Source organism: Alosa pseudoharengus, unplaced genomic scaffold (assembly GCF_046254945.1).
Source record: "Alosa pseudoharengus isolate Yale_2024_CS ecotype anadromous, Long Island Sound unplaced genomic scaffold, YU_APseudo_1.1 YU_APseudo_1.1_scf_5, whole genome shotgun sequence".
Classification (NCBI taxonomy): Eukaryota; Metazoa; Chordata; class Actinopteri; order Clupeiformes; family Clupeidae; genus Alosa; species Alosa pseudoharengus.
The window spans coordinates 27634678-27654934 of NW_027468837.1; the positions used below are offsets into that span (position 1 = coordinate 27634678).

Genomic DNA, 20257 nt, shown 5'->3' on the forward strand with positions numbered 1-20257 from the left:
AAGGATCTTTGGCATCATCTTCAATATTCTATCAATCTATCAATATTGCACTACTAAGTCAGTACCAGTCAGAGGCTGCGCTCATTGTTTTGCACCTTTATGATGTCATCACATCACCAAAAGTATTGGTTTTACCAAAATATTTGGCAGTATTTTTAAATACACAACACACCATATAATGTATTTTGATACAAAATGCAAAGCCGTGAGCTACTGGTTAGCGCTTCGGACTTGTAACCAGAGGATTGCCGGTTCGAACCCCGACACTGCTGAAGTGCCCTTGAGCAAGGCACCTAACTCCTCACTGCTCCCCGAGCGCCGCTGTTGTTGCAGGCAGCTCACTGCGCCGGGATTAGTGTGTGCTTCACCTCACTGTGTGTTCACTGTGTGCTGAGTGTGTTTCACTAATTCACGGATTGGGATAAATGCAGAGACCAAATTTCCCTCACGGGATGAAAAGAGTATATATATATATATATATATATATATATATATATATATATATATATATACTTATACTAAGCCATTTTCATTAACCCAATGAAATACAAATGACAAAATACTATTTTGTAATTGAAATACGTATTTCAAATACATATCATAAATACTGCCTGTAAAACTGGAAATAAAATTTAAAAGCTGCGACACACACACACACACACAGAAGCACACATACAAAACAAACACACACTATGCACACACTCATTTATCTCATACACAAAAGTAGGGAATGGAGTAGGAGGTGGAGCAAATTGACAAGCATGATTTATTTTTGCGTCATATTTTGTACTTCTCTGAGTCTGCGGTACATCTAGTTTTGATGCCGTGGCTATGTATTTTGTAGTTTATTATGATACATTTAAAGAAGCCCTTTTAGCAAAAATTACCTTAATTATGCAGGTTGAGAGTCGTTCTGATGGTTCTACAACACTTTTTGGGTCGTTTGGTGGGTGCTTCGTCTCCCCCTAGTGCTTCTCCGCGGAAAAAAACGAATATGCAACTTTCGGGTCGCGGTCCGAACACATCCGGATGTAACTCAGCGGAAGTATCCAATCGCACCTCGAAAATGTAGTCAGATTGTAGTTTCTAAGAAGACTGCAAAACGGACTCCGACTTGGCTTTGTTGCTGTTGAAATTGTAAGTAGCCTGGGTGAACTTAGTTTTTGTAATGTGATTTGATAGTCTCTTGAACAATGTGTTTGCCCGACCGTTTTATTGTGAGCCCTGTATGTGTTTAGCTTGGTTTCTTGATGGCTAGCACGCTAGCTAGTGGGGGTTTAGCGTAGCAGGCACTTGCTACCGAAGCTGCAGGGGGAGCTATGTCGTGAAAAATGCGAGCCCAAATCAGGCGAAAACCCAGAAACAGCGAAGGAATAATCAGACCTGCATAGGGCTTCTTTAAAATAATCAAATGTATTTTGAAATACATTTTGATGTATTCTTGCCCATCTCAAACAACCTCTAGTCCAGCCCATTCACTGTCTTCTCATTTGGTGTATATTATATTTAGGGCCAGACCACCGACGTTGCAGGGCCGGGTAGGCCTTCTTCTTCTTATTCCTAATCTTGGGACATTTTAGATGGTTCCCATTGTCGAAAAACTCATGAAATTTGGTACACATGTCAGTCTTTGCACCCGCTACTCAGTTACAGATGCTTTGCCCAGGGACTCGCTAGCGCCCCCTTAGGTGACTGATCCCGTGGTTGGCATACTTTCAGCTACACACACCAAATTTGGTACCCCCACGGGAAGTGAGGTAATTGAGATTTTGTGCGTTGTGGACATGATCAATTTTTACACACTTTTCATAGAGGATTGATCCGATTCATGTCAAAGTTATATGATATATATACATATCATATTTAGAATATATTGGTATATATTCTAAATTGAGAAGCTTTTTTTGATATGTTGCTATTTGACAAAATGGTAAAACTATGAATTTGAACACCCTTCCACACACTCAGATTCATGTGAAATTTGGCAAACATGATGCCAAGATGTCGCTGATGTTAAGGATTTTTGATATGTTGTAATATGTTATGATTTTAATATCTCACCACATAAACAGGAAATGTGTCATAAAGTCACAGTGCATTGAATGAATAGTCTGAAACTTCTCAGGTTAGATATTAGATATATAGATATTATGATTATGATGATATCCAGACACCCAATGGGCCTGCCTGGCATAGCACCACCACCTGGCCAAGCAGGAAATGTGCCAGAAATGGGCAATGCCTTAACTCTGAAACTTTATACAATATTGGATAGCATTATTGTGATGATATTCACATGTGTAATTCACATGCCTAGCATAGCGCCACTATCTGGCCAAGCAGGGAATGTGCCAAAAATGTTTCTTTGCTTTGAATGAATGGTCTGAAACTTCTCAGGTTAATAGATATTATGATGATATCCAGAAACCCAATGGGCCTGACTGGCAAGCAGGAAAATGTGCCAGAAATTGGCAATGCCTTAACTGATTGATCTGAAACTTTACAAGATATTGGATATCATTATTGTGATGATATTCACATGTGTAATTCACATGCATAGCGCCACCATCAGGCCAAGCAGGAAATGAACCAAAAATGTTCAATGCTTTGATGGACTGATCTGAAACTTTACAAAATATTGGATATCATGATTGTGATGATATACACGTGTAATTCACTTGCCTAGCATAGCGCCACAATCTGGCCAATCAGGAAATGTGCCAAAAATGTTATATGCTTTGACTGATTGATCTGAAATTTTACAAAATCATGTCCTATTAACATGCCTGGCATAGTGCCACCAATTGGCAAGAGAAGGAATGTTTTTTTTTCATTTCTGTTGGATATCACAATCAGATTAATCAGATTAGCTGTATATGACATCCAAACACCCAATATGCTTGTCTGGCGTTGCGCCACCAGCTGGCCAAAGTCAGAATAGTTTTTGGAATTTATTAACAAAATATTAGTTAATATACATCTGATGATATCCACATGCCCAAACTGCCAACCTGGTATAGCGCCACTAGCTGACCAAACAGGAAGTGTGCCAGACATTGACAACACATTGGTTAATTGGTTGGAAACTCACAAAAATATTGGATATAATTATTATGATGATATTCATATGCCTTATTAATGTGTGTGGTATAGCGCCACCAACTGGCAATAGAAGGATTTTTTCCCCATCTGTTTTGGATATTGATAGATTCATTAGATGAATTCAGTTTAGGTGCATGTCAACATACTAGTGTCCTGACTTCACACATCTACACCCTACCTGCCAACACTCCCGTTTTTCCAGGGTTTCTTCCATGTTTCATGGTCATCTCCCTCCCAGCACCCTCCTGTTTTGTTGTTTCTCCTGGAAAACTCCTGTAATTTGCCATCAAACATAATTTTAAAATCACTGATCCATTATTGTTTTCTGTTAGTTTGACATCAAGGTAGCCAGATTGTGTATGAAACACACACTACACAAACACAATCACTTACTTTCAATTTCAAGCCTTTTGTCATAGGCTAAAACCTGGCAACCCAAAACCCAAAAGAAGTGGGTTCAGACTGCGCAGCCACTGAGTCTCGCAAGCAAGCAGGCTAGTTGAATAGCCTAACCTACTCCAGAACTAGCTGTTATCAAATTTTTGGGAATTTGATTAAAGATGCAGTAGGCAAGATTTTTTTTGATCATATTCACTGAAACCAACACCATGCTCTGACAGAACAACATAAATCAGCCGGTTTTAGGAAACCCCCCACACTTCTACCTCCACCTAGAGCCTTTTATTACTTTTGCAAAAATCCACAGCTCCCGGTTCTTCTGGTCCAATCAGAGCAGGGCTGTGTGAGATCTGACTGTCAATCACAGTCTAGTGCAGTGGTGACTAGCACAAACTCGATGAGAGGGTGCTCAGTGATAGTGAGGAAGGGGCGTGCACAGAGTTGTAAACATTAAAAATGTTGACTAAGTCCCCTCAATCTGTCAGCCAACTGCAGCTTTAACACATCACATAAACTGTTACTGAGTGTTGTTGATACACTATAGACAACTTGTGTCCTCGAAACAAAATCTGACAGCAGCTTTGGAGTTTTGGAAGTAGGCTGCAGGCAGCAGGTGAATAAATAAATGGCATGCGTAGGCTTTCGGTAAGTTAAAAGCAAATATGCAAATACTGATCCTGTGCAAACTGCCCCCCCTTCCATTTTTTCCCCTCTGATCTATACACTGTATTTATCAGATTTTAATAATAAGATACATTTAAGTGCATCAAATTACAAAAACTATTCAACTTGCTACTGCTGTAAAATATTTCAAAGCTGCTCAACAAGATGAATGCATTTCTTACAACTGGCTCCAGGCCAGTAATCAATCTATCAGGCTTCTGTTGACAGACAGAAACTATTGCCTGGTGTTTGACTTGAATATCTTGTTGCAAAATGCTAATACGCTAATGTGTGGATCATGAAAATATCACCAGAATGTCTCACTCAACCAAAACCTTTTGTGACAAACTTACACACTCAGATAATTCTGTTTAAGTGCATCCAATTAAAAAAGCTGCTAGGTGAGATGAAAGTAGCGCTCTTCTTGGAACTAGTTTTATTGTAGCTACTGAACACACAAAGCCTCCCACACATTGGGCAGGGCAGCCTGAGTTCAGCTGTGCTTCTCACCTTTCACCGCAAATATCACCTGATTGCCACACAGATAGATACACCAATTCATTAAATTCTAAAATAATACAGGTTTCAATTCTAAAATATATGAAATAGTCTTAAAATCGGTGATGATGTCAGTGACTCAGACACCCCAGAGGTGCACTAACATAACATAAAAAAAGTAGTTCAGTGGGGTAATGCTTATGATTAAGTGTTTTGTATGCTGTGGGGAAATTCCCAGCAGTTAGTTGTCTAGATTACTGGGGTTGCTGTTGTCCAACTGGCTACACTTTAGACATTAAAATAAAAGGATGATCTGTTATTTTGATTTACTCTTACCTATGACAGGTCAACCTCCCTTAGGGATTCAGAGGTAATAACAGCTTATCTCTTATCATGACAGCTTTCACTATTCTTTTCTTTGTAATCCATCAAGAGCACCTGTTTTAGTCCTATAAATAATGGTAAGATTTTGTCTATGACTCTCACGCTCATCTATTCGTGTGTGTTTGTAACCTGTTTCCAGTGTTGTGAATAAAGCTTTGTACTCTGCCGTATGGTGGGCTTGCCTGTGCATTACTTTTTGCCTCTTTGTAGATGAATACTTAATTTTCACCACAATACGCTCTGACTGTTTCTGACATTTTCCCTACAGGTAGGTATTTACTAGGCAGGTAAAATGATCAAACTGGATACACAGGGTTCCATGATTTAATAGGATTAGACTAGCTCCTACAACCAGGGTTCCTACACCTTTTGCATGTCAAAATTCCATAATTTTCCACTTTCAGACTTCTCTAGATTTTTATGACCATATTTGCTTACTAATGAATGTATTTGCATATTTAATACTATGACAAAGATCTTAAGCACAGCCATCAGTGGATTTCATTTGATTGGAGTTCATGTGTGAGACACTTTGCTCATTGACTGACTTGGCACTTTCCCTGTTGTTTAAATTAGGGGTCTGAATGTTATTTAAACATATATTTAGTATGAACTTGTCTTGCTTCTGTTTCAATGACAGGTTATCAGAAAATAGTGTCCATTTCTTGTAAACTTCTACAAAAACTAAATTTTTGCATTAACACAACAATTTACTGAGTTTAGTGGTACTTTATCAGAGCTACACAAACATACCAGTGCATAATACAGTAGGACATTTGCCTAAGGAAAATTAATTTTGTGCTGTGTTTGAGGTAGCACAGTTTGCATTTCAAAGACAAGACAATTACTTTAGTGTAACCAGTTTTAATTTTGATAACATTATAAACGGTACAAATATGGGGGAAAACTTTCATGGGTTTTAAAAAAAAGAAGCCATTTCACATTGCCATTCAGTTCATTCAATCATTCATTTCCCTTGTGAAGCCCTGGCATACACTCTACTGGGAGGAACCAGAGCCTTCTACATGAAATGGCAGCGTAAAAAAACCAAAAACATTCTACATCTTGAAGTTTGGGACCGGAATTCCAGATGTTTTTACATGAATAGCTGGAGAAAATAAAAAAATAAAACAAACAGGAAAAAAACATTTGGAAAACAGACTACAGTTATAATGTGTGATCTTTACATTCAGACTACCAATATAAAGACAAAAAGTCCATTATGAGACAGAAGCAGTGGAATGCTGCCAAGAAATAATGGTGGACTAACAATAGAGCATGACACCTGAAAACAACAACTATTTACAAAAATCACAGAAGATATCAGGTACCTTACACATCACAGCAGGGGGAAAATGCACACTGCAAAAAAAGAAAAAAGACTAAAAGGTAAAAGCTAAAATTGATGCGTTAAAAAAAAAAAAAAAAAAAAAAAAAAAAGAGACTCTGGGGCAGTAATATCCATTGATGGGCGACCGTTATGATTTCTCATTGCCATAAACTCTGACCGGCGAAATGTTCTTCTTTTGCTTCACACAGCATGGGCTTCACTTTCTGTCATTAGACCTGGAGCGGCTGTAGAGGGCAAACACAAGCTCATAAATTCCAGAGATGTTTGGCATGGGTGTGTCAATAGTATCAGCTGTCAGCTGATTGATAAAGTATGCAAACTAAGCAGCTAACTCCTTCAAGAAAAAATAACCTGTTTACAGTGCATTTCTCATCAATTACTCTGACATTACAAAGGCATGTTTGCTAAAGCCTACATTAACAGTAGAGCAGGCCAAAGAGCTTACCTGCGTGATCTAGAGAAAGATCTAGATGGTTTGTGGTTCCTGTCCCGTGACAGAGACCTCTCCCTCCTACGATCTCTGGAGAGGGACCTAAAGCGGACAGAAAAGGAGAGTTATTTTAAACCCTAGTGCACAACAGTCTTTGTATTCTGATTTCCTATGTCTTACTGCTATAGTATCTTCAGAATCCACCAGCTCCATGTGGCTATCAAAGGGCCGATTTAAGGCACACCAGCAGAAAAAGGTGAGCGTACTTACCTGCTACGACTCCTGCTGAAGCTCCTTCTCCTAGGGGATCTGAGAGGAGGAGGAACGGATAGAGAAAAGAGTAAAGGGTGAGAGAGCGCATACGGTGGTGTGGAGACCTGCCCCATTTGTCTCTTAAACCCCTTTAATGCACTATTCCCACTCCTACTCACAACTGCCTGTGCTAGACACATATGATCTTCCCCATTCCTGCTAAAAGGATAGGGGGAGGGAGACAGGATTTTTAGGAGGGGATGCCTGGAAACTGAAATCTGAACCCAACTCATCCGATTCCCTCATAGGGCTGGACTGGCAAAATTCTGCCGTTTCAGGATTTCAGAAGAAAGAACTGTAACTCCTCAACATCAAGTAAAACAGTTCTATAAGCACCCATTTCACTGTGGGACCTAGACCACACCCAATAAATGAAAAGGGCCCTTAACATACCAGGAAAGTCAAAGTTACCCAATGAGCTGTCACAGAGCACTTCCTCTCACACACATACCAAAGCACTCATACACCGTAGAAATCCCAACCCATGAACCAAATGACAAAGAAAAGCTCTCATCAGGTCTGCTTCTCATAGAGGTCAAATGTCTTTGATGCTGCTTTGAAACACACATGGGCCTTATCTACACCTTGCTTAAACCTGTTTGGAGGCATCAAAGCAGTGTCAAGAGCTAATCTCTATTAAACTGAGATCTCAGAAACAGAACAAAGAAAAGGAAAATAAAAATGATTCAAAACCAACCCTTTGCCTGACAAGAAAAGGGAGCACCTTTCTCTTCACTTTAAAACTGTTATCAGCAGTAAACCGTATGAAGCAGGAAAAACTTACTAGTCTTTTGGTTTTCAACAAGCTAGAAATGACGAAGGGGAGGCAGACTGTCGGCTGGGTAGGCAGAATTGGCTGAATAGGACTGGCCAGATGCTGCGAGGTGATTAGTTGTCTGGCGGATGGGGGCTGGCTGTGGATTTTTCCTGCTTTTATTGGTTAGCCGAGGGCTGCTGCTGGCAGGTTGTAGTGTAGACATTTGGGAACGTAAAACGCTGATTGGTCGGATATGTGAAGTGGGCCGCTGCCGATTGGGTTAAGGTTGGAGGAGAAGGAGGTTGGAGGAGGAGGCTGAGAACGGCATGCTCAGGAACCAATGGGCTGATGCGACCTGAAGGTTGGCCATGCCTGGGTCATGAGACACAGCACCAGCCAAGCTGATTGGGGCACGCTGATCAGCGGTCACATGATGCTGAAAGAGGACTAGTTGACTGTGAGTCACAGGTTGGTGAGAAGAGGCATGGTGGTGACTCTGCAACGGGGTTCATTTTTTTAATTAATATAGATGGTAAATAAATAAAAACAACCTTAAGAAAAAAAAATTAAACAAAAGCTAGCATTGCAACCAACCAAATCCATACAATCCCTCCCTTCCCAAAAATGCAGGAGAACAATTTAGACTTAAAGACGTGGGCTGCCAGCTGGGGACAGGGACTTGCTAAACTTTGTTAAAGTGCTTGGCTTAGAGAAATGAGTTTAAAAAAAAAAGAAACAGCAGTTCAGCAACCACCCGGGGTACATTCATGGATGGTAACAAGGGTAAATTTTCATTTCGGACCAAAATGACATAAATCGCTAAAGTTTTGAGTAAGACCAGAATATGCATTTTCAACTGAATAAATTTAAACAAAACCACATATATCACAGCTACGTCAAAGTAAATCTAAAGTGTACCATCTCTAGAGTAAATCGCTTTTAAATCTATTAGCTAGGCTTTAAAAATATATATTTTTTAAACATCTGCTACTATGGAGAGGGTCTCTGCAGATAAACATACAATTACAAAGGTGAAAAGGGTAAGAGGGTACCAAACTGTTTGTGCAGTCAGTGCATTACATAGCTCTTTTTACGGTGCCTCCATGTTGTGTGGAGAAGGTCCGTACAAGTCAATTACCAAATGCAGTACAAGCTACTGTCAATGGTTGCAAAAGGAGCGCTCGGTAATCAACTTGTACAAAGTCCTCACAAGACAGCAGGCAACCTGAAGAGGAAGCAGTGATTGCACAAACAGGTATTTTTATATCCTTTCTATACACAATTACGAAAGGTTTACATTGACATAGGAAAGTTGCCCCCAAAGACTATGCTATATGCCACATATTTCTGTTTAGTCTCAAACCTGCACCGAATGATGGTTTGGTCCCAAACAAAAATGTACACTCGTCACCACCTAAAAGTCAACCCAAGGTTGTTATTAGACCGGAGCTCCCCTTTAATGAACATTTAGATCGTTTTGTCCTGACAGCCCAGTCACTATAAAATCTAGCCTATAGTCTAAATGTTTGGGTTTGAAATTATCGGAATTATGTTTAATGATCAAAAATGACAGAGGATGATGACTGTTTAGAAAGCCCTACATGCTCACACACACACACACTAGCCTATGGCTGTATGACACCAAAAACACCGTCTGAATGACTTATAACACTGGTACAAGGCAGAGTAGCAGCGTGAGGAGAGCAGGGGAAAATACAGGAGAGGTTAAACTGGAGATAGGACAAAAAAAAAAGTTAGTCATAACCCACAGACCACCACTGAGATTGAAGTCAGGTGAGGGGGTGGACAGGGTGTGGTTACCTGCGCCGAGCTGGCGGGCTCCGCCGACGGTAGTCATCCCGTGGGCGCCGACTCCAAGACGGTGGCGGGCCCCTGGTGCGGGAGCGCTTCTCACCGTTGGACAGCTCCACCCGCACCCGACAGCCGCACAATGTCCTGCAAATACATTAATATGATTACTATTACCAAATTACTGTTAAGAATAAATGAGTTGAGCTGATTAAAAAGTGACTTAATAGCCATGTTATACAACAGGTCCATAAATATATGTAAATTAGCATTAGGCAAAACTAACCTGGTACTGTGCATCAAAAACAAACAAAAAAAAGGAATACAAATACCCAACTCATACATTTGCATATATTTTTACATTTTTCATCTGAACTTTACCTTCCATCAAGTTCCCTCACAGCATCTGTTGCATCTCTGGGGTCTTCAAATTCCACGAAGGCAAACCCTGGGGGGTTCCTTGCCACCCAGACACTGCGGAGGGGGCCATAGTAGCCAAAGGCCCTTTCCAGCTCCGTCTTATTGCCATTGTTCCCCAGGTTCCCCACGTACACCTTGCAGTCCAGAGGGCAATCTCTGTGCATGTTGGGCTCTGACAACAAAACACCACAAGTGTGAGGCTTAGGCGCAACTTTCTTGCTTGTCATTTGAACAATCCGGCCCCATTTTCCACAAAAGTTGACAAATCACATGTACCGGGGTGGGGCCAAAAGCCCCATAACATGCACTTCTGGTTTGGTTTCAAATCATACTTATAGTTGAAGCTGTCAAAATGATAAAAGGGATTCATGCTTTGTCAAGATATACTTGTTCAAAGGGGCTGGAAGAGCAACTTCACAATGGCAAATGCAACAATGCATGAAATAAGCTAAACCAAAGACCGAACGTTTACACCCAGATATTTGAAATAACATAAGTCCTACGTCCCCTGACGGAAGAACCAGCAAACAACTTGAATGATGTGAAGGAGTCCCCCTTAAGGCACTAAGGGCAAGCCCATCATAGGAAATCTCAACCTAATGGCCTTAACTTTAGTCTGTAATTAGTCTCCCTAATATTAGCCGTTTCCCAACATCTTGCAACAGAAAGGGGCGGAAGCGTGCAAAAGGTAGCAGTTCTAGTTTAATTATCCATGGGATATTAATGACCATGAAATGAGTACGTAAATAGCTGAAAAGTTCGCAACAAATGTCTGCATGTTGGTGTGGTGCGGAATTCAGCTTACCAGTTAACGTTACATTTTAACACTGAACACTGGAGTTACATTTTAGCATTGTTCATAGCAAATATGAACCAAATATCCAATTAAAATGAATAAAGCCCCTCACGTGAGTTATCCGTCATATTCACCTTAACAGGCTAACGAATCCTGAAAGCAAAAATAGGAAACTAGAGTTAGCGTTAATTATCATGCTAATGGTTGAATGACCGCATCTTCAGTAACGTTAACTTGGTTAATGGCAGTGCCAACAGTTAACGTTAGTCAACATTACGCTTCAATAATAACGTCTACATTGATGTCTGTGTGAACTGATGACATCATACATGTTAACGTTAGATGACAAAACTAAATTAAACTGAGCCCAATACAACTAACGTGAACCTTAAAACTGCGTAACGTTAGTACGTGCTTTAACTTTAGTCCAGAAACGTTGGCTAGTGTTATTCAACGCTAATGTTTTCACATTATAATGCTAGGCTAAATAAAACGACGTTACGGTCGCTAACGTTGGTAAGTTACATTCTTAGCCTCGAAACCTTTCAACATTTTTGACATAGCGTCCTCTGTCTGTGAATCAGCCCGTTGACGTTAAATTAACATTAAGGTCTTGCACATCTTGTTGCAAACTGTAGGTTAGGTTACCAGACTCCGCTATTGTCTACAGTTCAAAATGGCGGACAAGACATCGCTATGATACCTTAGATATAGCTTTCCTAAGATAGCTGGATTGCTACCAATCATCAAATAACCCGTTCAGGCGGCTAATAAGCTTAGAAACATTAGCCGTGAAAAACACGCTCACCATAATACATTGTTGACATTTATGTTGCTGGTATATAAACGATATATAAAGACAAAGATAAGCCCACGACTCATTCACACTTAATTTGCGTCCAATGTTACCTTTTTCAGTCTCAAGCTAGCAGCAATTAGCAGCTAGCTGTTTGTGAGCAAGACTAGCTACCGTTAGCCAGAGAATGTCGTTAGCTAATGTTACATAGGCTTTGAAAATGGCTGCCGCATATGGTGAAGGATGTGGCGCCAACAAAGCAATTAATAGCAGTTTCGTTGAAAATCACACCGCCACAAATCATACAAAGCTTGCAAAAACATTTGTGCAAATTACCGTCAATGTTGCTTTAAAAGGATCTCCGGACCTCTGTCGATCTCGTTGTCGAAGGAGCGAGACTTAGAAATGAAATGGCGTTGCTCAAAGCAAACGGATATCCGGCCTCATGGTAACACGGTTCTTCTTCTTTGAATTTGTATTGGTTGGTTACACCTGCACAGCGCATTCTGCCACCTACTGGAGCAAAATGCTCATTCATTAAAGCAAGTTTATTTCCAGCGCATTTTGCTTAAACAAAAGCAAATCATCAAAAAAAAGTAGTTGAAACATGTTTTAAAAGTAAATTGCATGCATTTGAATAATGAATAAAAACCGATTGTGATACAAGCTCCCATATTTAGCTGCAAAAAGGACATTGACAACATATCAAATGTTGAAAATGAAAATTTGGACTATTTCATGGAAAACTAGATGTACCGCATAACGGTACAAAATATGACCGCCGCTCAGTCCTGTACATCCGTTCCGCGAAAATAAATCACACTTCAATTTGTCTCCATATTTTACTCCATCCCCCACTCTTGAAACTTTTGTGTATTCTTGTTTGGCATGCCTGAGTGTGTGTGTGCAGCTGCACAGAAAGTAGCCTACTGGTGCTGAAAAGGTGAATAGATTGTAGAATAGCCAAAGAAGATGTAGCATTGTTATAAAACCTTTAAAATCTCTAAACAATCACAAGTAGGGCAGTTCATCACAGTTCATCCATTGCAACTGGATTGATGAAAGGTCACTTACACCTGTAGGCTACATTGTATTTGGGAAAAGCAAAAGGTATCAGCATAATGTTATTTATTTATTTATAAACAAAAACATCTCTGTCAGTTCCATGCCGTTTTCAACAGCTATCAAAAACAAAGGTCATTTTTGGATGGATGGATTTTTTGTGAATGTTTCTTCTTCTACATAAGATTTTAGTCATCTTTAGTTCATGTAATACTTTATTGTCAATGCACAAATTAAGTAACAGTAGTCTGAAACGAAATGCTGTTTAACATCTAACCAGTGGTGCAAATGACTGACATAATGGGCCTTGATGAAATGCGTCGCTAGACTGTTCATACACATTTTAACGGGCCAAAGTTGAAGAGCTGTTGTCCATTATTGTTCGTGCAAATATAGGCTGATTCATGTTCCCTTGCATTGTGTAACTGAGGTCCATGGCTAGTCTGGCTTTCACCAGACCAAGCTCAATCAAAAATAAGCATATATGCAATAGCATGGCGTTCCTATTAAATTAATGTAGGTCTATGTTGTCTTGTGACAGCTTATTTGTCAATCGATCAAGATATTCATTACAAAATAACCAGTGGTGCAATTGGTTAGCAGGGTGGACTATTGCTGCTAGCTTGCTATTTTAGTGAGCAGTTTGAGGCCTAAGTGATCTTCATAATTTTTGCTTTCTGCACAAAAAACGAGCAACGTCTGATAGGGTCATTTGTTACTGTTTGTGATGCAAAATTACTGAGGCAAAATTAATCTGCATTATTCAAGGCATGCATTCGCTGTGTTTGCTCATGTTATAGGCTATCACCAGTTAACATGGACATCAGGATAGTTAGTAAGCTAGTAGACTAGTCTAATAGACTAATAAGAAGTGGTGCTCTCTGTGGCGTAGTGGTGACAGTGCTTGCTTGGAACATTTTGCCTCAGTGAGACTCATGTTCGAAACCCAACAAAACCTTCGCTGATTTACTTTGACACATTTCCTGTTTGCACAACATTTTGTGTGGATGCTTAAGCAGACATGCATTATACATAGCGATTCCCGCATGTTTTCGGCAAGATCTTGCTTCATATTCTGACGCACTGTAGGCTTGTGAAAATGTGAATCTCCAGCACTGGAAGGGCGGAGGCAGAGCAAAGCTTTGTTAACAAGTAGGCAGGGTCTTGTTGAATATTCACAGATTTTATGCAAATATCACAAGTTAACCTGCTCACCATCTAAACTGGAACGCCGGCACGGATCTGCATAATGGACCTGATCCAGCGTCCAAAAGCACATCGGTCCAAAACTGGTCTGGATCCGTTTGACGGATCTGGTTCCAATAAGGGCTAAGACTGGCCCAGTTCCGTATAGTCTGTGTTACTGACGTGTTCCAGATCTGGTTATCACATGCAATACGGGTCCGCTTATTGTGTGCGGACCTGTTTATCAGATATCAGCTGGCTTTATTTGACATGTGAAATGTGATTGGTAATTAATTATCCTGAAAAATCTGTTTGCTACACATTTGCTAACAGGTTCGTTATAGGTTCACCCAGGCTAAAGTTCGTAACGTTTTCCCAACAGCTCAACTAATAAACATAAGCTAGGCTACAAACACAATAGGGGGTAAAAAAAACTTTACAAATAAGTATCTTATTATTATTTTTTTTATTCAACAACCTGGCTGTAGAAGTGCAATCCCAGACAAAGTTGTGTTACACTGTTCCCATCGATATTCAGGCTGTCTTCCTCAGTCATCTCCATGGTCAATCTGAAACAACACAAAATAAACATTAGCCATTTATTCCTTTTTGAAAATAGGCTAAGTCACAATTACACTCGTTTTTTTATCATCAGTGATCCTGTTAGCGTTATCACTGTTTCTTGATTAACGTTACTAGCTGCTTGGACTTCTGCATGCGTGGCAAAGAATATGGGGTTGTCTCATAGCACTGTTTGATCTGACACAAACAACAATTGACTACTTTTACCACTGCTAGGTAATAATAAAAATAATGAAACGAGCATATGATCAATATTGAGCCAACTATATCTTCTTTTCCAGCCTTACTGTAGAAATGAAGTGCATAGTGCACCCCCATGGTTTCTAAATGTGTGCCATTCCAAAATACCTTTTTTTCCCTTTAGCAGCCAGTTGACAATGAAGTAGGGAAAGGACAGTCAATTTAGCAGAATCAGCACCTTAATTAATATCATTACCACCTGGGTCTGCTGTGAAAAAATGGTCCTTCGGCTCATATCCGTATCACAGGTTTGGGCCAAATCAGTGTTTTGTATTTTAAACGCATTTCCTGACTTCCAGTTGAGTTGCGGAAATCGGACCTGGGACAAATCTGTAAACCGGTGATAAAACAGCATTACTAGCAGAGCTGAAACCTATCAGGAGCAGATCTGGCCCACAGCCAGATACCGTATGTCCGCTACAGGCGGATCTAAAGGCTTTTATGCGGATCCGGCCCAAAGGAAATTGCTATCTGGGGTGCCATCTGAGGTCCAAAAGACCACGGCCATCCAATATTGTTTTTCAGCTCTATCTCTTGTTTACAAAGATTTCTCTGGTTTCTCTAAATGTGTTTTTATATTATGTCCTGCAGACAGAGGTAGATAATTCATTTACTTTAAAGTGAAAGCATAGATACCTTGTCAAATATTACTCCAATACAAGTGAAAGTTGCTAAGTCAGATTTTTTTACTAAAGTTGAAGTACAAAGTACTTGCTTTTAAAAATACTTTACTTAAAAGTATCCAGAAGTACAAGTACTTGTCCTTGTAATGATGGTAATTTTGATACCATCATAAACTGATGGTAATTTTGATACCATAGATTTAATAGAGACCCAGTCAGACCAATAGTATGAAAAATCAGGAACAGAGTTTATTTACAATGGTGCGCATCAAGGGAGAGACCGCATGACTTCACCTAAAGATCCATCAGCTGCTCTAACTGGACAAGGAAATAGTTAGGGTTTAAGTATCCTTCCAGGCTGACGGGAGATGGCGTTGGTCATCCCATCTCACGTGGACTACACTGAATCAGACCCTGATTAGTGGCAACCTGGCAATCCGGAGCAGATAGCTACTGACGCAGCCATGCAGAACAGTGAAACACTGCAAAGTCATAATATTCCTGCTTAAACACAGTCACACAGAGATATACACAGGGACAGTACAGATATCATAAAGTCATTACATAGAATCATTCTTTTAGTATCAAAGTGACCTATAATGAGAAATGCAGAACATTAAACCACATATTGGAATATTGGACATAATGCAGAACATTAAACCATATATTGGAATATTGGACATAATGTTCTATTCCACTTTCTCTCAGTAATGTAATGTTTATTTGGTCATTACAGTAATAGGGTATAGGCTACATAATTTGGTCACTCATAGGACTTACATCCAACAAAAACATTTGACCTATTTTCATAACCTTGCAACTATTCAAATGGATGCAATAATATAATTTAAATCATAATGGATGCAATGATAATTTAAATCATTATTATATATTAATCATTTATATACTCAAATTTTGAGTAGAATATTTATCGTTTAATGATGTACGCTAAGATATAGCTATGTGGTGAATGTCAGGTGTCCAATTTCACAATGATCATGCGGATAACCTGATTAACACCAGTGGGGTGTACTACGAATCTCGATTAGTGGGTTAGCGAGGTATGTTGCGCTCAAAGCCAGGCTATGCTGTGACACGAAAGTGGATCTGTTTTAGTGTCGCTATATCACCATGGTATCTTATGCTGTCAACCAAACCTGGTCGGGAGGAGGTTATGTGCTAAGTTATAGCTCAAATCGTGTAATCTACCGCACACTGACCAATCAATTGTCTTAAAAACGAAGTTATCTCACGTGTAGGATTCTGTCATATATCTTACAGGTGAAGCTCCGCCTCTACTAACATTTTGGATCTCGAATGCGCTTTAATAGTGCTGTGTGTGCAAATATCCCACTATGGACGTGCATACCATACAACAACTGATGACAATTGATTTATTTGATGTTAAAGGTTAGACACAAAAAAATGACCGCAGTGTAGATTAAGCTATCGCTCGTGAATGCGGAAGTAATTGTTTTTAAATAGAGGCGGTCTTGTGCGTCTCCACGTTACACGATTGGCCAAAGTCATCCCAACACCGAGAACGCGCACAGATCTGAGCTGAAAGCCTAGTTTGACAAATATATCACATAACTGCAATGTAGTATCACTTAACGTATACCCCTGAGTCAAGGCTTTGTAAAGCCTCGATAGCCTAGATATGTCTAACGTGCTTCGTAGTATACCCCACAGACCACTTCTCAAGTCTCAATTGTAAACAGGTTTGTGTAGTTCTCCCAGGCTACATGGAGGATGTTCTGATGAATTTATTGCAAACAGGTTAGTGTTCTCCCAGGCTACATGGAGGATGTTCTGATGAAGAATCTATTCAGCCAAGTTCAAATTGCACTATTGGAAAAAAATGAACTTCAAGATGGTCAATCGCATTATTGCATTCAAAGACTCAAATGTGGTTAAAAGTAACAAATACTTTATGCTCATATTTCAAATGTAGTGGAGTCAAAAGTACAATATTTGTCTTTCAAATGTAGTGGAGTAAAAGTCACAAGTTTCAAAAAATATTAATACTAAGTACAGATACTCAAAAATCATACTTAAGTACAGTAATCAAGTACATGTAGTTACTGTCCACCCCTGCCTGTAGATGATGAACTCCTCAAATGCTTCACAATTTCATGTTAAGAAACATTAAAATTACATTGTTTCATAATTTGTGCACACAGGTTTACAGAGTGATGAATACATCTTTACTTCTAGACCTGCCTCTCTGGGATGCTCTTTCTCATACCCAATCATGTTGCCAGTTACCCTAATTTGTTTTGAAACATTCCTACTTTCGTTTTCTTTATCATTACACGACAATCAAAGTAGCCTAGAATAATTAAAGGTACACGAGGCAAGCCTGATGCTTTTTCTCTACGAAGCTCCCCCTAGCGTCTGTACGTGTCTGAAGCTCTTTTCCTTTTCGTCTTCCGTCAAGGGTTTTCGCTGCTTCTTCGCCGGCTCTGCCATTATACATGTTTGCAACAATCGCTAGCGTTTTGTTAGCCTGCCTCTGTGCTGGGGATGCAGGATGTAAACTGATCCTGCTTCTCACGATGTCTGAGACTTTGTGAGACTGAAGTCGGCGGGTCGGATACACCGAACTTGCAAGCGGGATATTCTTCCTACAGGCAGTAGGGGTGGGCGAGATAATCTTCATTCGCCCTGTAATGAGTCATTTAACCATATACCGATTTACGAAGATGATTAATTAACACGAAAACGTTGCCTGGTGTCCTTTAAAAGACAGAGTGCATCACAACTTCCCATTACTCAAACAAAGCCAACAACTTAACTTGCTTAATCACATCTCCATAGGCTGCTGCCCTAAATGTAGCTAAACCAGCTAAACCAAAGCCCGAAAAATTAACCATCCATTAGAAAGTCTCTCAAATCGCTGTGAGATGTATAGTAGCCTGTTTCTTATTCTTAGATATGTGTGAGTATCGAATAGGCCCTGGGGTTCTTTTTGACAATTTAACACATTAAATAATCTTTCATGTGGGGAGGAGTTCTACCCATCAGTCAGTGATCAACATTGGGCAGCCCCTTCCTGTTAGGCACCCAAACAGTTGGGGGTTAGGTGCCTTGCTCAAGGGCACCTCTTCCGTGGATGTGGAAGAGCGTTATTCAATCACTCCCCCCACCCACCCACATTTTTTCCTACCAGTCAGGGATCGAACCAGCCACCCTCCAGTCACAAGTTTGATTACCCAACCAGTAGGCCACGGATGCCCATGTGATCTATGAAATCTGTAGGTATTAACAAAATCCTTGTGTGTGAGCATACCTTGCCAGTAACATATAATTATGATCATTATTGAGACATTAACTGAGGGCTTTTTTCTCTTAATGGTGCCCATTTTTAGATACTAAATAAAAACTCAGACCTTGTATGTTCACAGACACATCAATAGCTCCAAGCAAAATATCATAAACACACACAGAAGCTGCTGCTTTTACTTTAGGGAACTTTTATCCATTTTAAATATCACAGCATGTCACCTCTCAAAAACTTAGAAAGCAGCACAAACAGAACACATTTATTACGATAAGAAAATTCTTAATTCAACACACTATCACGGGAGACAACCCCTTCCAGCCATTGGTCACTGTGTAGCAGGCCATTTTCTTTTAAGATGGATAGTTTGGTCAGCATCTAAGACAACAAGAAAGACTGTGTCAGTGTCTAGTATGAAGTGTCATATGCAAGGGTAAACATTCTTTATTTGAGCTGTATTAAGCTAATAAAAACATTCATTAAAATCATAATTCATATTTTAACTGCAATATTAGGAGTTTTCCTGGGAATACATGACAAAAAAACAAGAAACAAATCATGATTATTTAAAGTGGTCTCACTTGCTAAACCACTGAAATGCATGACATGTCTATGATGGCACTTCATATGGGAGCAACAACTAGTCTACAAAATAATGTAGGAGGGTATGCACATTTTAATGGAATTAAAGTGTGCCTTTACAATAGAAATAATAATAATTAAAATAAACACATGGTCATCAGGGGACATTTTGCCCCATCAGTTCAGCATCATAATATAAGAATATACAATGAGACTCAATGTGATTACTACAGAGTAAAGCTATACTGCACAACAAAAGTCAATCAATACAAACATGATTATTAATATGATTTTGTCATCCCAGCCCAGTTCCAGCAATTAAAGCTGACAGTGCAAAAAGTATACATTGGCATTATTTTACCTGTTACATTAATGTTGCATTATGATTTCCACACACTTCTGTCCACCTATGTTACTGGCTGAGGGGCCATGAGGTCAAAATCTGACAGGTTTCTCGCTACCCAAACGCCTGCTGCAAACAGACCCAGGTTGACGAGGAGATTCCTTTGAAAACACAACACACGAATACAAGATTTTATACGGAGGGCAAAAGCTAACTCAACAGACACCCTTAATCCGAAGACTGCGCATTCGTTCATTCGCAGACTTGTCCCTGGGATTTATTGCAATCATTTATAATTCAAAAACATAGTTTCTCACTCCAACTACAAGATAATAACAATAGTTGTCTAGTTTATAGCGAAATGTTTGATATTGACTAACGTTATTTACCTTCTGAAATCATTTCTGTCTGTGGCAAAACGACAGGCTTTACCGATCCATTCCGAGACTCCAGATGATCCCGATCCGGCTTTCTTTGTCGGTCCACTCATATTTAATGAATTCTATTTGTGAAAACTACCAGATTTATTTGGTATCCTATATCTATAAACGTATATAACCATAGACAGTTAAAGAATATATAACACGCATGGACACCTTGACCTCCGTGTAATGACACCCGGAAGTTATAGCATTGGGAA

The 20257-nt window shown here is 39.7% G+C and overlaps 2 protein-coding genes across 4 annotated transcripts; both read right to left on the reverse strand.

The window, feature by feature from the left end:
• Nucleotides 1-5894: 5894 nt before the first annotated feature.
• srsf3b (serine and arginine rich splicing factor 3b) lies at nucleotides 5895-12153 on the reverse strand. 3 transcript variants are annotated; one of them, XM_076267367.1, is made up of 7 exons: nucleotides 12054-12151; nucleotides 11034-11074; nucleotides 10087-10297; nucleotides 9718-9852; nucleotides 7098-7136; nucleotides 6843-6929; nucleotides 5895-6621 (listed from the first exon to the last, which is right to left on the reverse strand). In XM_076267367.1, the coding sequence occupies exons 2-7, from the start codon at nucleotides 11047-11049 to the stop codon at nucleotides 6594-6596; spliced, it is 516 nt and encodes a 171-aa protein (XP_076123482.1). In that variant the 5' UTR covers nucleotides 11050-11074; nucleotides 12054-12151; the 3' UTR covers nucleotides 5895-6593. The 3 variants fall into 3 exon arrangements, with proteins under 3 accessions (XP_076123482.1, XP_076123484.1, XP_076123483.1); XM_076267369.1 differs by having other exon boundaries at nucleotides 11056-11074; nucleotides 12054-12142; XM_076267368.1 differs by lacking the exon at nucleotides 11034-11074 and having other exon boundaries at nucleotides 12054-12153.
• A 6715-nt stretch (nucleotides 12154-18868) lies between these two features.
• On the reverse strand, nucleotides 18869-20252 carry tomm6 (translocase of outer mitochondrial membrane 6 homolog (yeast)). Its single transcript, XM_076268962.1, has 3 exons — nucleotides 20007-20252; nucleotides 19636-19778; nucleotides 18869-19070 (listed from the first exon to the last, which is right to left on the reverse strand). The coding sequence occupies exons 1-2, from the start codon at nucleotides 20105-20107 to the stop codon at nucleotides 19682-19684; spliced, it is 198 nt and encodes a 65-aa protein (XP_076125077.1). The 5' UTR covers nucleotides 20108-20252; the 3' UTR covers nucleotides 18869-19070; nucleotides 19636-19681.
• Between the last annotated feature and the right edge of the window lie 5 nt (nucleotides 20253-20257).